Source organism: Etheostoma cragini, chromosome 14 (assembly GCF_013103735.1).
Source record: "Etheostoma cragini isolate CJK2018 chromosome 14, CSU_Ecrag_1.0, whole genome shotgun sequence".
In the NCBI taxonomy this organism is placed as follows: Eukaryota; Metazoa; Chordata; class Actinopteri; order Perciformes; family Percidae; genus Etheostoma; species Etheostoma cragini.
In genome coordinates this window covers 22,011,147-22,028,286 of record NC_048420.1, presented here as the reverse complement: position 1 = coordinate 22,028,286, position 17,140 = coordinate 22,011,147, and the positions used below count along the sequence as shown (strand labels likewise).

Below are 17,140 nucleotides of genomic sequence, written 5' to 3'. Positions count from 1 at the left end.
CTCTGTCAGGGTAGAAACCTGTAGCGTGGCAGCTGACTGGAGAGGACGGAGACTTCTGGAGGAGAGACACTGAGGGAAGCTCTGCAGAGAGAGAGAGAGAGGCAATACACAGACATCAACTTATAAAAAAGATTATATAGGACTAGCAGTGGTCGAAACCTATAAAGTGTACATTTAAGTGAAATCCAGACTCAACAGATGTAAGTTAGGCTTACACCATGTGAACAACTTTTCTTTTAGGTAAATGCACTACATGTACAGGCCCATACAATCTTATGAACAATAGACACATCTGATAGGGTTACATAACAACTCTTCATCTCCACGTCACAGACAGAGAAGGAAACTATAGTCAGAGAAGAAGAATCTGACATTTTTTTCTGTTTAAAGCCACAACTATGTTCATTTTCTGTAATTCAACAAACAAAAAATCAACATCAACATTTCTATTTTAAAACACTGACACTCACTGACTGAACAGTGCACAATGGCAGTTCAGTCTGAGCAGATGTCCCAAAGTGTTGCCTGGCACCTATGGGGTTCAGGATGACGCACAGTGAGATGTGCGATAGACACCAGCGTTGAACAGGTTCCCCGAAGAGCGGACTAGACAACACAGGTGACGGTAGCCCCTTCCCCGCCCCCCTCAAGGTAAAGACTATGGTCCATTTCTACAGACTGCTTTGAATAGGGTCTTCTATTTTTTTGTCCACCATAAGAATGCACAATTGCTGCTAGTAAAATCATATAGACCATTATAAAACCAGGGTGTCTGTTAAAGCCTGGGAATTTTAAGATCTGAACATGTCTACTTTTTGACACAGACTGTATGGACATTGTTGGGTTCATTAAACTTCATCAGGAAATTTGATTCTACCTTTTCTCAGCAGAGAGCTCTTCCCATAGTCCACATACATCTTCAGCCATTCAAGAAACATCTCAGTAAGGAGAATCTCAATGTATTTTATTCTAGATATGTCACCATCCCAACTCAGTTTGGTGATGACAGCCTGTGGTTTTGCAGCGATCCATGTTGATGTCTTCAGGTCATATGATATGAAGTCTTCTCCATCATAACCAAACTGATTAAAACCATTGACCTCTCCAGTCTCATCGTCCCACTCACAGCTAACCATCTGCTGAAGAATATGGACACCTGAGAGAGAGAGAGACTGTACCTTTTAACAATGCAGTATATAATAACAATATAACATGTATACTCATAAATACTGTACCTCCAGTTTGGTTGAAGCGTTGCTTAAAGTTATCCAACCAGATATTGAAGTTGTTAGGCAGATAATCAACACATTGTCTAGTGTACCTCTCCAATTGCTGAGGATTGTCTTTAAATACATTTTTCATCCAGTTCTGTTTCGGTTCTGGTATTTTTTTGTTGCTGTCGCAGTAAATACACTGAAGTTCCTCCACCAGTCCAGAAGCCACAAACTCTGGGAAGTCTGGGAGTCCAGAAGATGCCGTGAAGAAAAACTTTAGTGAGTATTTCACTGTAGGACAAACAAGTTTTATACATTCAGTATAAATATAAAAACATCATTATCACACTCATCGTGAATATGAGGAATCCAGTATGATTAAGTTAAAACAAATAGTCTCAACATGTTGAAGCTAAAGTGAAACTAAAACAACGTGCAGAGCTGAGTGGAAATGGAGATTTATATGTAGTATAACATTTATTTTAAAATCTCAGATATCATTGAGGTCTCCCTCATCTTCATTGATGTCTAAATACAAGAAACAAAAGAAAATAATTCAAATATGATCTTACCTGGAGATGAGACGTGACAGAAGAGAAGCAACAACAGAAACTTCTTCATCTTGTTCTGATAAAGATGGGTCCAAGGACAGAGCTTTTGTCTTTGTTTTGTCTTTTCTGCTTTTTGGAGAGAGGGGGGAGTGTCTCTGTTCTGATGAAAGTTGATACAGAAGTTGAGAAACTTGTTTTGTCCTGTGAGTTTATTTACACTGTGCTATATTCTGCTTCATGATTCGAATTTACCATCCTAATTATTTTCTCCCTTTCCCTTCCTAATCTGCATACAATGTTATTTTATTGATGTATTTTATCTGGTTTGTTTCTTGTGCTGCTGTAAAATCTTTCTTCCATTTATTTCTTCTTCTCTTACATTCAGAGTAATTAGTAGATCTGTAACCTGTGCTGACCTCTACTGGTGACCATTAGGAATTACAACAACATCATCAGAACATTTTCTATCTGTGGCCTGTATCAGAAAGATTAGAGCGGATATTATATCCCTAATGTCAGGGAGAAAGTGGATATATCATCTTGTAAATATGATGCTTAAAGAATGTGTTTTTAATATATCTGAATGTGAAAATCTTCTCTACTGCCTCTTCAGAATGATTTAGAAAAATAAGTTTTTTTGAGCACAGGATGATGAATGAACTCCACCTATACTCAAAATTGCCGCTACATCCACACAAATATAGAGACAGTCATCTGGCAGCAGATTGTCTTTCCACCAAGAAGGAAGTTCCCCTCATCACGACTCAGTTAATCGGATTCCCCTGAAGACAGCAGCCAAGTCCAGGGTTAATATGCCCGTTAATCCCCCAAACAGGTCATCTGAACTCTACAGGGTTTGTTAAACAACCTAAACAGAAAAACTGTTTCTCCGTAGTTGCACTAGTTTTTGAAAAGGGATGCCATAATTAGATTTTTAATAAATGAAAACATTGTCATTAGTTGTAGATGAAAAAAAAGACAAAAAAACACATTTACAACACCATAAACAAACTTAATATAAGGTTTAGTGGGAGTAGTCATGTGGAACAGAAAATGTTTTACAACTATTAGTTAGCAGATATGTTTAATTTATCATACATGAAAAGTAACCTTGAGAATCTAGAAAGACGAGCTATAAAAAAAACTTCCCATTTAGGAAGAAACCTGTCGTTGGCGTAGAATATTTGGTGTAATATGCAATACCTGCAATCACCAAAATAATACAGATCTTGTCCAGAATGGTGTCAGATTTGAAGTTTTGGGACTTTATAAAATCTAAACTATTTACAAAATGAATATGTGTACAACTATTTATGTGAGCTGTCAGTCAGAGGCCTTCTTTGAAGCCTGATACAGAAATGCAAACTGATATTACATTCCACGTTTGCACCAATTTGAGTGTGTTTCCTCTCAGTTGATCTTTTGTTAAACTCTAGCACCGTTTAGGTTCACTCACAGTCATCAAATCTAATCTCGAGATTCAGTTTGACTTCCTGGGTCTGCCAGTTCAACAGACTCTACCTGCGGAGTGGCCCTGCAAGGTTAAATCCATCACCATGTGTTGCATCAAGTGGATTAAATCCAAAATCCAACAACTTTTATTTGTCTTTACTTTTAATAAATCCAGGTTCGCTCTGAACTCAGATCTTTTTTTCAGGTTCTTTACAAGATCCTGATCATGAAGACTTTGGCATCGTTCCTCGACAGCATTGTGATGCGCTGTATGTAATACCCCCCCCCCCCCCCCCCCCCCCCCCCCCCCCCCCCCCCCCCCCCCCCCTCCCCCCCACACACACACACACACACAAACTGAACAACCTCAGATTAACTGAGTGTGAGCAGGGTATTTCTCTTTGTGCGACTAGTAATCCCATTACGAGGACAGTTAGCGTGCCTCGGAGATGCCGCGTCTCAAAGTCAATCATCACGTAGCCTGATGAGTGACCATAAGACAATTTTACACAGATAAACTGAAAACTGAGCTCACTAGGAGAACATCAATATTTAGTTTTAACACTTCAAATGCTCACGTTTTTGCTGCCAAGCAACCAGAGGTGAAAGAAGTACTAACATCTAAATTTAAACGAGCAATAACACAGTTTTAAAAAAGGGCCTGCATTCAAAATCTTGCTAATGTAAAAGTACACAAGTAATAGCATCAAAATATACTTAACATACCCTAAGTGAAAGTACTCACGAAGCACAAAGGCCTATTTCATAATTATTACGTGTTCATCACTTTAATTTGAGCTTATAAAGGTGGAGCTAATGTTAAATACTTTATCTTGGTTGCTTCAAACGCTAGGCTCCCAAAAACTGCAGCTTCCTTTATTGCAAGAAACAAGCATCTTTTTAAATGAGTAAATGACCAAAGATATTAACTTTGAAATGGACTTCGGGAATCCTGTATAGCTAGATGGAAGACTGAGGTGTCCCTTTGTCCACATTACATTTGCTTCATATATTACCAAATGATGAACACCCAGACCTTACATTTTTCTACATGAAGAAGACCAAAGTAAAGTTTTGTATTTGCTGGTATTGTGACTCCAAAGTCATGAAGATTTCTGTGATTGTCTTCATTTTTCTGGCTGTTGACCTGAACTCCCTCTGCTCCCTGGACTAAAACCCACGCTGGAAGCCAGGATTCATTAAGGTGTCTAGATTGAACAATCCTTTTCTGTTAATAGATGCCTCAGGTCTTGGCAGAAGCGCTTTGATAATACTTATCCACCTCGTTCTGGTCACCACTGGTTTTCCAGTCTGTTTTGCATCTCTGCCAAATCCCCCTTACAAGGCCTAACACCACCGCCTACACGCATCTCTCCCTCTCTAGCTCCTTATTTTCCTCTATTTTAATCCCTCTCTCCTCTCAATTAAAGGATTTCTTTCCTACTCTAAATCCAAATCAAAACAAGGTTGGGGGATAAAGGCGAGATTGCAACAGGTAAAGGTAAAAACAGTCTCAAGACGCCCACCATGTCATCACAATGTCCCAGGTTTGAGTCCGGCTGGTGAACTCTGTTGCCAGATTGGGTTTTGTTGTTTTTGTCAATTGGACCGGCTACTTTTAATTTGATTGTTTTGGTTCATTGTTGATTGGTTTGACTTGGGAATTAGAGCAACTTTTTGTAAGACTAAGCAAAAAAATATCAGAGAATGTGACCAGCAGATGAAAAAAAGTGTCTCCTGGTATTTATGAATTATTTATTTATAAAACCTAGTTATGATAAAACCAATGGAAAGTTCATTTGTGACATGAAGTCCACATCTAAATGCAGTCTGATTTCACACAGCAACAATATCTAAAGAGTGTAGTGAAATGAGCATTTGTGCCTTTTATTTTTATATTTGATATGAATTATAACCAACTTGTACAAGACAAATTGGTTTCTTCCTCATTTGGAAGCACTTTGTCTCACTTACAGGAGCTATTTAACTCCGAAGGTGACATTGGTTTTGCATGGCCTCTGGCAGAGCTTTCCAAAGCCCAGGCAAACAGATGGCAAAATCCAAATCACCTGTGGAGCCGTGGCCAACGGTGCTAAAAGAGAGAGGCAGGGTGCTGAGGTGCACGTCAGCAGAGGAATTAAGTTGTGTTATTTAATACAGAAGAGAGATCAGCAGTTTGCCAAAAGAGAGATTACAGCAGGGAGTAAGAGGGCTGAATTTCTTCATGCAGGGTTTGATCTGAACTGGTCTAACTAGTAACTGCATTAATACAAGTGTTTCTGTTTAATATGTGTAAGTAGTGTGCTGCTCTAAACTTGTCCTGATATAAAGAATCGATGAAGCATTGGGAGTGGAGGAAGTCTGCAGGCAGTTATGTCATCTTAATGAGTGATCCTGCTTTGTGATATTGTCTAATAGGAGTCAGTTACTGAGCTTACAACTCGATCCACAGCAGCCAACTGGAGTTCTGCAGTTACTTTGCTTCATGTTAGCTCATTGTAGGTAGCAATGCTGAAACTGTGATGAAACAGTCAAAATATGCAAGTATCTGAACCCTCCAGTTGTGGAAGAAGTGTTGAGATACTCAAGTAAAAGTTGTGGTACCAACGTGTTACAAATAAAGGTCCTGCAGTCAAAAGTGTGAATAAGGACCCCTGACCCCTTGGGCAACCTGGGCCTGTTCCCAATAGGCCCATTCAGTAATCCATCCCCAAATACATGTGAGTATTCACATGTCTGGGTAATCGATTACAACTAGGAGATACATTAAAGTAAGCTAGTAAAGAGGTGAGGGAGGGGAGAGGCTCAGAAGTTAAATACAACTCCAGTCATGACCCCGGAGTCCTGAAGAGCTCAGACATTTGAACCCTGGCGGTGCCTCATATCTATCGAGGGACCACCCTATAGATGGATAGATGTTGTTTGTGTTGATGATAGTTGTGGAAGTTGATGTGTTTTCTGTGTAGACTGGTTTACAGCGGAGCAGATGGTGGATTTAAATCGCGGACTCACTCGCCACTCGCCACCACTCGCTGGATTTAACCAATTAAGTTGTTGCCTGTGTGAAGGAGGGTTAAGGTAGTTCAGGGCTCACTTTTACTTTGTCACTTCCCTTGATCAGGTTTATTTTTTACAGCAGATAAAGCCTGTGGCATGCTTGGAATCCGGCAACATGTCAGTGCCAGGATCAGTCAGCTGACTTGTTTATACCTGCAGGGCAATCCTTGCAGTCTGGAGAGTTTAGTCCAACCTTTAACCTGTGTCACATCTAAAACCTCCGTCTTCCCTGTCACTCTCAGTCCCCTTTTTGTTGTTTGTTTGTCCAACCTTGATTACATTCCTCTCTTTCTTTACTTGCGCGTCCTAGTCCCCAAAAACATTGTCTCTTCCTGCACTGGTCACTTCTGACATTTTGCTATTTTGCTTCCCTACAGTAACATGTCTACTTACAGATTAACGCAAATAACTCCAAACCTCCAAAATACACATATATCTGTTTGATTTTACTACACTTTGTGTTTGAAAGAGATTTATTCCGTGAGAAACCTTTGACTCTATTGATAATGTAGTTATACATACTAAAATAGAATATTTTGATGCTAATGCTTTTGTACTTTTACTTAGATTGTTTGTGTAAATTAAAGTAGCAGTACCACCCTGCAGAAAAAGTCCTGCATTTAAAATTTTACTCAGCCTAAGTACTTTTTCCACCACTTGTAGTCTGTGAGGTTCCTCTTGCTGTGCCTGTGTCTTGTGTATTCTGCAATGAGTTTGTGAAAAGCACCTTCTAGATAAATCCGGCCGCTTGACTACATTAAAGATAAAAAAAGAAGCTCAATAATAGTAATCTCTCAATAATCTTAGGGGTTCAGTTGAGTGCTTCTGTGGCTCCGCCTCAGGGTGATCCAGTTTAATTGACTTATTCCAACAGGTTGAGGCTGATTTCCTCTACAGCTCACAGACAGATCATCACTGATTTCCCTGGACTGCTCAGCCACTCACACAGGTAGGAAACAAATAGAGCTACGCTACGCAAACAACATGAAATATCACAAATCTTAAACCTCAAGAAACTAATCACTATGAATGGCAATTTGACGTTTTGACTTTCTGTTTCAGTATTGGTAGTATTTATCACAAACAAGGTTTGACTGAAATTCTCATTAAAAACACAAAATGACACATGTGTGATGATATGAAGCATTCAAAGGCGTGCCAAAGGAAGACTAGACTTAATGAATGAAAAGTAACAATATTTACATTCGTACATTTACTGCAGAATTTTCTTGATCCACAGCAACATACCATATGGAAATTTTGATTACTTAGACAATGACATCATGCTAGAAATACTAGAATCCCATGATAATCACCTTCTGCTAACCACAACCTGATAAACATTATTTATTTTAAAGATGCAACCAAGCATCTACTAAGAACAACTCAAATTTGAAAGTGGCTGCAACGTGAGAGTAAGCTTCAAAGCCATGTCAAAGAATATGTTGATTCTGGGTAAGAGATCAGTAGTAAAAGTCTTAACCATGCTGGATTGGTGCATAATAACTAGGGTTGATTGTGGTTGAAAAAAGGTCTTGACTAGCATAAAAAAAAATGTGTCTTCCAGAAATCTCAGTTTCACTTTTTGATTGAATTTTACTCCACATTGATAACCAGGAAAAGTAAGGTTTGGGTTACCCTAGAGCGTTTCTAAAGTTAGGATGGTTAGGGTTGTGATTCCACTTGCAGGTATTACTGATGGTTGATTGGCTTAATGAGCTTACCAAGCGGCTTCTGCTTTTTCACAGCATTTGCTTCTTTGACAAGGATCAAGAAGGATACTACAGCCATACCTCAGACATAGTCGTCTGCTTACCACTTAGACAGAGTAAAGGAGGCAACTCCCTACTAGAAGCTGTGTGTTAATTGCCCTTTAAAAGCTCAAGTGCCAGAAATTCCTATTTTGATTTGGCTTTAAAACATCACCAACACCGTCAGCAATGGGTAACTCCAAAAGTGGCGCTGTGTCCAAGGAGATCCTGGAAGACCTGAAACTCCACACCAAGTTCACAGAGACTGAGATTGTTCAGTGGTACGAAAACTTCAAGAAGCAGTGTCCAGAAGGGCGCATCACAAAAGAGGAATTCCAATCCATCTACAGTCGGTTCTTCCCGGAAAGTGACGCCCAGACATATGCCCAGCATGTCTTCCGCTCCTTTGACACAAACGATGATGGAACACTGGACTTCAAGGAGTACATCATTGCTCTCCACATGACATCAACAGGAAAAACCACCAGCAAACTGGAGTGGGCCTTCTCGCTGTTTGACGTGGACAGGAACGGATATATCACAAAGTCAGAGGTCAAGGAAATCTGTACGGTGAGTTTTGGAGAAAGTGAAGTGATGCAGTGGCCAACCAGTTGTTTTGGTTTCCAACTGTCTAACTTCCAGTTGTTGAGCAAATTGTCTGAAGGAATAGTTGAGTACTGTGAGTAGAAATTAAGTTTAGGCAACAGTCTCATCCGTATAGAAGTTGATGTTAAACCATCCTGCACTGTATCTGTTTGCAGCTTCTAGACAAAGGTTAGACATTGGCAGGTTTTTCAGACCTGACGTCTGGTTCTTCTCTATACATTAGGTCACTTTCACACCTATAGTTTGTTGGACTTTGTACCACTCTGGGGTGAATTTGCAACAAGGTTTTATTTATTATTTGGTTTGGTTTCATACTGCACTTTGTCAGAAGCACCAAACACTTTAAAGAAATGTCACGTGATCCAAATGGTTGCTTGTTTATTGGACAGAATATCTAACATTTGTAGACACTTCTAGTTTCAGACATAATGGAGCAACAGCAAATTTATGATATCTTGGTTTTTCTGGTTTTGCTCTAGTGCTTATCGAAGAAGACAAACAATTTGAGAGGCTAACAGACGGCGAGTGAAAGAGAGAGACGATGATGTGTTATCACACAGAGGACCAGCAATGTATGGTCCGAACAGCTTATGACTCTGAAAGTTATCATCACTTAATTATATACAATAGAAGTCCATAAAGTGTTTGCAAGATTGAAATTGAAGGCTAGTAAATGCATTGTTTTTGGTCCACTACTTGTGTTTGGGTCGGATCGCATTCTCACTGAAGTCAACCAAACTTTAGTTCACTTGAAAGTAAACCGAGACCCCTGTTTTAAAGTGCACCAGAGTTCGTAGAAGCTTTCACCAAAGCCAGGCCAAGTCCAAACCCTCCAGGGGTTGTTTTAAACTGACCAAACCAGGTAGATATTAAAGCAACCATGGAAAGCAACATAATAAAATAAAATATACAAAATAAAATCTGGTAGAATCTGGTAGCATGGACAGTTGACAATTGAGTGGTAGACATAAAGGGAAGAAAGATCAGTTATTGACATTTGCACAGCAGGGAATTCTGAAGGAAGCTTCTTTGTATGTTTAACGTCTATAGACACATGGAGGTCACAGGAGCATGTTTTGATCAAACACATGATCGCATGAAAAGATATTGCTCTGTTTATTTGTGCAACTCTTTTTAGATGAAGACTCCCATTTTTATCCAGTCATTTGTGATTGCATTTCTAGTAGCGCCCACTCAATAATAGTACCAATGTTCACAAATATATCTGCAGCATTGAAAGCTACTCAGCGTCACATGGTGTTACTCATGTTACATAACATTTTTGTTAAATACAAGATTACACTTGATTGATCGATGCTGACAAACAGTTTAGAATGAATTAAGGGCTAAGCCTACAGAGAGCTTTAGAGTATATAGCATTAAGAGAATGAAGAGTGGCCGGGTAACATGTTCTCATCTCATTTCAACAATTTTGGATCAAGAGAAAATGATACCTGGTAATGTGATTATAAAAACTCAAATTAGAATTGAAACCAATGTAGACTCAGTATTCCATATAATATTGAGTAAACTATGACATGTATAAACAACAGTGTCATCTGCATACATGATGATTTGGGACTGTCATGTACTGCATATTTTAGTGGCCTCAGGACAAAGGTCGCCAATTTCACAGAATTCAACAATACTGTGAATTATATGAATTATAACCTAAAAAAACTATGTTTCAATCTTTAAACTTTGATTGTCACATACAAATGTAGAAAACACACATGTACATACACACATTTATATATATATATCTCTTTATATGTAATTCTTTATGTGTATTCTGCAACAATAGCCAGAAAAGCAAAAAGCCAAATCCTTCTTTAGTCTGACTTTATTATGTCTGAATAAAACAACTTGCTACTCTCTTTATGTTCTTCAGTAATCCTTTATTTTAAGACCTACAATTGCAGCAAAATGTGAGTTTTTACAATGCTGTCAATTTTCCATATGTAATGCGATCATTAAGTGTCTTTGTTGAAATGTAGAATACACTCTGGAAGTCAAACATAAGTCATTGTTTTAAAAGGTTTATAAGTAACAGGCACACGACAATGTCAAGATCATTACTATCAAAGTTTATTATTTCTGTGAAAGGTAAAAAGTGTCATAACAAAATGTAATGTTTATCTATCTTTGACCAGTCTGTGTCTTCTATTTTTGCTTCCAACAGGCAATTTTTAAGCTGATTCCTAAAGATGAGCAGGCTGATCTGGCTGAGGATGAAAACACAGCTGAGAAGAGGGCAAATAAACTCTGGAAGATCTTTGAAAAGGGCGAGAATGGTGAGATACAACAGTGTCAACGGAGAAATTAATTAATACACAAGAACTGCTTCAGGGCAGAAGATAGGCTTCTGGTCACATCACCCCAATCCTGGCCTCTCTCTTTGGCTCCCTGTTTAAATTTAGAGTTTTCAACAGTTGACTGATCACTTAAAAAGCACATCTGGGTCTGTCCCAAGCTATGTAGCAGAAGTATTGATCTCAAATGAGCCAGTTTGCAGCCTCAGATCTTCAAGTGGGGTATTTCTGATTGTTCCATTAAAGTCAAGCCTTAAATCTAAGAGTAACCGTGCATTTGCCATCAGGAACCCTCGACTTTGGGACAACCTCCTCACAAATCCGTGACTTTGTTTAAACAAAAGCGACTTCTATCATGAACTTATTTTATGTGAACCCATTTGTCTTTTTATTGCTCTTATTGTTTTTTTTGTGTGTTGCTTTTATTGTTTTACAATTATTACCTTCAACAAAGGAGAATATGTTGGGTTTGGTTTGTTTATCTCTTAGCAGGTTTACGGAAAAACTAACTAATTTCTCAAGCAGATTCGAATCACAGGACGGATACACACAATATTTATTTTTTGACTTTTGTGAACATTGTGAGATAGGGCATGGCCTTGGAGGTTATTATTGTAACAACCTTGGTGCTTTTGCTTCTGATTGTTTTTGTTCTGTCCACCATTTAGTCAAACAGAAATAATTTATTCCACCTAAACAGTTGTCTCTGCATCCAAAACGGGGAATGCAATCTACAGCTTGTCAGTTGCTAAGGCTTTTGAATCGATTAACCTGAACTTAACTTTTTTCTATTGCTTTTCTCCGTACAGACCGAGTTGCAGAAGGAGAGTTTATCCAGGGAGTGTTGGACAATGACGACGCCCTTCGTTTGATTCAGTACACGCCTGCAAAGTAACTCTTCTACAGATTCACTGTATCTCTCTCCAGTCGTGTCGTTTCCAATTCACCCTTTACTCTGCTTATACATTGACACCTGACAGCACTTTCACAACACACAGCCGGTGTGACGTCAGATTTTAGTTTACATTTCTTGAGAAAATGTAATTATGGAGGTGTGTTTTAGCAACTCAAGCACACGTTTTAATATGATAACATGTCACATGCTTTAGTTTAAGTATTATTATCATAAAATATTTTGTTTGTTTCTCTTCTGGGCAGCCATTGCTGGTGTTTGTAGTCTCTCGTTCTACCCTGCGTGTTATTTAAAACCCAGAACAAGATGTAATCGCAGCAAGGTCTACCCATTCTCACTCCCAGTGCGTCAAAAAGCTACTCTTTGTCAGTTGCCATTGGATTTATTACAGACACAAAAAGTCTCATTTGGCAACTCAATCAGATGCGGTGGTGGTTTCCTTTTGGTGTTTTTTTACGACGCACTTGGTCGGGTTTCTTGGCGCCACATTTTGAAGCTCTGGGTCGGGACTGAATTGGCATGATTTAAAAAATGTACGTTCCTCTAACATGCGGTAGTAAGGTTTAGGAAAAGCTGTTTGGTGGGGTTACAAAATGAACGTTTTAGTGACATGCAACATGCACAAAAAGAGAGCTCACACTCGGGTCTGTTGGGGGAAAGTCTTGTGTTGTTCCAGCACCCAAACTTATCTCTGTCTTTAATACCACTTGCTACCGTTGTCGCTCTTAATGTTACGTCATCTCAGAGCGCCACAGTCAAGCCGCTGCTCTGCCCGGAGCGTTCCATACAGACGCTAAAGGGTGCTTTTTGCGTATTGCTATCTGACAGTGAGAGCCACTGACCAGGCATCAGTGTTTTACGAGTTGGGAATGAGAACGGGTTGGCAAGGTGTAACTGTACCTGGACCCTTGTTATTGTCTAATGTTATGTCTTTCATAGTGGTCAATTCATCCAACAACAAAATTTAAACTGTGAAGTTGTATCTGTATTCAAAGTAGGTTAAATTCAAGCGCAATTGGACTTGGCTTCTTGAAGACAATTTGTTTCTCATCCAAGAGACTTCTTTAGTTTTGAAATTGTATGAATTGCATACAATTTAAATAAAACATATGATGTCAGAAGTCTTTTCATTCTTCTCTGTTGTCTATACTGTTAATGGTAATAAAAACTTGGATTGTGGGACTGTGTGTCAGTATTGTGTTTAGAAGTGTTGGGTTGAGGTAACGATTCAGCAGAACTCTTAAAGAAGAAGGGAGAGTTTAAAGCCTTGTTAGTGTCTTTGTGCAGCTGAACTGGAGTTTGGGCTACATGCTAACATCAGCATGATAACATCCTCATAATGACAATGCTAATATTGCTTAAAAAAGAATTTCCCATACAAGAAACTGCATGGTGGAGGATGCGATCAGTTTAAAATGATAAACTGGGCACAGAAAACAAACGGTAAATAAAACAATTTTACTGTGCCTGCCCAACACAAGGCAACTTAAAACAATCTTCAAAAGTAGGACAAAAATAGGCACAGATATCACAAGCTTGATTCAGAGGTCACACAGCCGCTCCCAGCACCTCTCTGCCCAGTCTACGCTGGCTTCCACAGAAGCCTCTTCTGCACACAGCCTTGCTGCCCTCTCTTCAGCTGTCAAGCACTGATCAGCTGATCAGCCTCAGCTGCTGGTAGTACAGGAGTACACACAAATGTTCTGGTAACATTGAAAACATACACTGGGATAAACATTTAAAAGTGAGACACACCAGGAGCTACCACAATATGGCAGGGAACAAGTGAAACAAGGGGGGTGTTGGGTATTCATACACCGGGCATGAGGAGACAACTACACACAGATGAATCACATTAGGGCGGGGACAGGTAATCATAAAAGGTGGGAAACAAAGACCTGAAGACAAGTGACCAGGAATGTAGAGAAACTGTGAATTTCACTGAAAACAGGAAACAGAAAACAAAATAAGAGTGGGAGCTGGATGTGACAGTTTTTGGTGAAACGTGCACATTCAAAGGTTGTTTTAGTCGTGCAACAGAAAACTCAGATTGGGCAGATAGTCTGGACACTGTCTGGATTTACCCTGCAGAGATCTGAGGAGCAGTTAACCATAGTCCGCATGAAATGACCAGAGTTTAAAATGCCAACACAAAGAAAGTGGAAGGTAATGGACATCAAGCAGAATTTCCGGAGGCAACTGAACAATCCCAGAAATGAAACATCGATAAAGACCAGCTTTGTATCAACTCATCTGGCAACGGTTAGAATGTAGCTGAAGTCCTTTAATAATGTATAGTTGTGCGCACTAAAGCATTAAGATACCGCCCAATGGTCAAGAAATGTGACTCAAATCAAATGTAAAGCTCATGGTGGCACTGCATCAGATTAGCACCAAAGTTGTTGAGACTATTCTGGTGACCTAAAATGCCTGTACAAAATGTTATGGCAATCCATCCAACAGTTAAATATATTTCAGTCTGGACCAAAGTGGTGACCCAACATCGAGTTTCCTACTGCAAGCTTGTCCACGAACAGCACAAAAGAACTGTGCTTGGGTTCATGACTACAGTGCATCAACTCTTCCCTCCATACATAACCAATCTCTCTTTCCACAGTTGCGAATGCCCTTGGTCTATATGTGCTTCAGACATCCCACTTCTTACTAATACTGATGTCACAGGTTAATCTCCAACTTGTGATTACATTAAAAAATCTGTTGTCCAAAGGATAATCCTCATACCCCACAGCTCTGATTGTGAGTAATTGTCCCCGTGGGGTCTGTAGATTAATAAAGAAGAGATGGACTGACAATCTGTGCGTTCTGTAAAAGCCAACAACAGACGGCCTTCGCCACAAAATAAAGTCCAACAAAGCAACATGAACAGCCAACAGCAGGGGCGCCAGTACGATCACGAATATGCTATGGAAGAAGAGTCGGCCTACTAGACACTTTGTGATTGGTCCACGGTCGCGGGTGCAGATTAGTAACGAGAGCAGGTCAGGAAAGAAAAACGTACAGTTTCCAGCCTGAGCTGCAGGGTGAAATCAAATCGCCGGCAGAACGTAGAAAACTTAAGGAAAAAGGTGGATGGGAAAAAGTAAAAGAAAAGAGGGCTAAGTCTCTCGAGAAATGCATAAAGCTCACAGAGTCTTCATGATGAGCGACAGACAGCAGAGTTAACTTCACATCAGCAAGAGGCACTGGTGCAGACACTTTATGATAGGCTAACTTTATCCCTATCTTAACGAATTGCATTGTCAGCTATCAACATGGGTACGTGCATCATGATTATGAAAATGATTGCACAATATAGTGCTGCCACACGTAATGTGTTTAATAATTTCTGTTTGGTTAATTCGAAAAATCAAACACGCTAGAAATGAATCGAGGGTTTAAAACAAATTTGAGCTATGTATAACCAATACATATATATATATATATATATATATATATATATATATATATATATATATATATATATATATATATATATATATATATATATATATATAGATAGATAGATAGATAGATATACAAATTAAACTTACAATTGAGAATCACAAACATTTTATGTCAAATGGAAGCTGCAACAGCCTTAGAATTTTCAAAATAAAATATAAAACAGCCGAATGCATGCTGTTTAACTAACAAACAGATAGTGAATGGATGAAGGAACTAACCGCCGCATGTTCATGGGGTTGTTTTGAATCTTACATAAACTGTTGTATAATTCAACTTACTTTACATTTTTAATTACTTTCAGCATACTCCTCGTTGACCTGACATCCCCGTTTATCTCTGCCTCGCTGCCTGTATAATGTCAATCTCTCGCTCTCTATCTCAGTCTTTATCTAAGATGTCCCTGACCGGGGAGATTATTAACATAATCTTCTCTCCAGTATTTGAAAGCATCTGTCTTAATGTCCAAATCTCTCTGTTGCTGTAATCTTTCATTCTTACTTTTCCTTTGTAGATAAACACAGAATTACTGGATGTACAAATTTAGGTCACATGCACACAAGGATCCAGGTAAAACAAATCCGGATAATGTTTTGTTCTTCGTATTTGTCTGGGTTGTTAAGAGTCTTAAGTCTAAGTAATAATATTTTCGGGTTTGGTTGGGTCTTGATTTGATACTATAAATAAAATTGAATTAAATAGATGCTGCTACAGACCATCTTGCGATGGGATCACACTAGTCACAACGCCAAATCGGGCCAGGGGTCTGAAGTGAAGGGGCCCTTAATTCTTACCCCCCTACTTGCGGCACCTTTGCTAGGATCACACCCATCATTGAACTCTTCCTTCATTTTGATCTCAACTACACACATCTTGCTGCAGATTGACATACCTGACAAAGTACCAGACGTGTAATAACACATCAATTGTTCCCACATTGCTCCTTCAGCGTATTCCCCAAAATCTTGTGCACAATGTTTTTTACTTCTTCTATTTTGAACTAATCAAAGCAGTTTATTGTTCAAACTGATGATTTAACTGTGAGAGTTTCATGGGCATCTGAGTCTACATATTTTCTATGAGAAAAATTAACAGTTTTACTTGTAAAACCTTGCATTCCCAGAATAAGCTAACCCCATTGTAACAGTTTAAAAAAGCTAAAACTGTTTCACATGATTATGCTTTTCAGACCACCTGAATATCATGTTCTATTACAATTTTTTTTGACACATTTTGATGTGATTCATCATTATTGTCTCAACATAAAGGTGATGATTACATGATTTTGGAATCTGTGTACTGATTAGACATCATTAGACAACATGGTTTGTTTTTATTACATCACCTTATACTGGGGGGAGGGGCTTTTCATCCATTCCAGCAAACAGATAAAAAACTAAAAATAACACCATATACTTGTCAAACCTTTTGAGTTGACACTTAAACAATCTCACATCCTCTTACACATCTTGTAAGTCATAAACCGACATGCAATCCCTGAAGAAGTCCCTAGAAGGCTGTATTTACACAAGCAGAGAAAACACAAGTTTTACTGATCTGATTGTAGCAACATTTTCCTGGAAGATAATCGTCATTGAATCGCATCACAAGACAAATTTCTGTTGTTTTATTCTCTGTGTTCTGTGTACATCCAGCCTGAAAAAGCTGACTTTTAGATTTATTTTTAAGACATAGAACAACCACTCCTAGACATTATTAAAAATGATGAGTCTAATCAAGTATTAACATTTTTAAATTGTTTTTAATCATGGCAGACCCAGCTTTCTATTGACATGACAACACATTATTGACTTTTGGTCGT

General features: G+C 38.9%; 2 protein-coding genes across 2 annotated transcripts in view; one reads left to right on the top strand and one right to left on the bottom strand.

The window, feature by feature from the left end:
- Positions 1–1,864, bottom strand: part of LOC117957196 — a gene marked incomplete at its 3' end in the record, with an annotated part of 9,519 nt that extends 7,655 nt beyond the window's left edge. The window contains exons 1-4 of the mRNA XM_034892792.1: positions 1,787–1,864; positions 1,236–1,505; positions 878–1,156; positions 3–81 (exon numbers count right to left, since the gene is read on the bottom strand). Coding sequence (XP_034748683.1) covers positions 3–81; positions 878–1,156; positions 1,236–1,505; positions 1,787–1,835 — 677 coding nt within the window. The remainder of the gene's footprint in view (positions 1–2; positions 82–877; positions 1,157–1,235; positions 1,506–1,786) is intronic.
- A 5,122-nt stretch (positions 1,865–6,986) lies between these two features.
- LOC117956571 (visinin-like) lies at positions 6,987–13,038 on the top strand. The gene is made up of 4 exons (XM_034891685.1): positions 6,987–7,223; positions 8,023–8,595; positions 10,814–10,925; positions 11,753–13,038. Exons 2-4 carry the CDS (start codon positions 8,215–8,217, stop codon positions 11,836–11,838), a joined length of 579 nt encoding a protein of 192 aa, XP_034747576.1. The 5' UTR covers positions 6,987–7,223; positions 8,023–8,214; the 3' UTR covers positions 11,839–13,038.
- Positions 13,039–17,140: the final 4,102 nt, after the last annotated feature.

What these genes read in the sequence shown, in the direction of transcription:
- LOC117956571 (XM_034891685.1), top strand. Translation starts at nt 8,215, where the DNA reads ATGGGTAACTCCAAAAGTGGCGCTGTGTCCAAGGAGATCCTGGAAGAC. An exon ending in AGGTCAAGGAAATCTGTACG is followed by an intron (nt 8,596 to 10,813) that starts GTGAGTTTTGGA and finishes TGCTTCCAACAG; the next exon opens with GCAATTTTTAAGCTGATTCC. An exon ending in CTTTGAAAAGGGCGAGAATG is followed by an intron (nt 10,926 to 11,752) that starts GTGAGATACAAC and finishes TTCTCCGTACAG; the next exon opens with ACCGAGTTGCAGAAGGAGAG.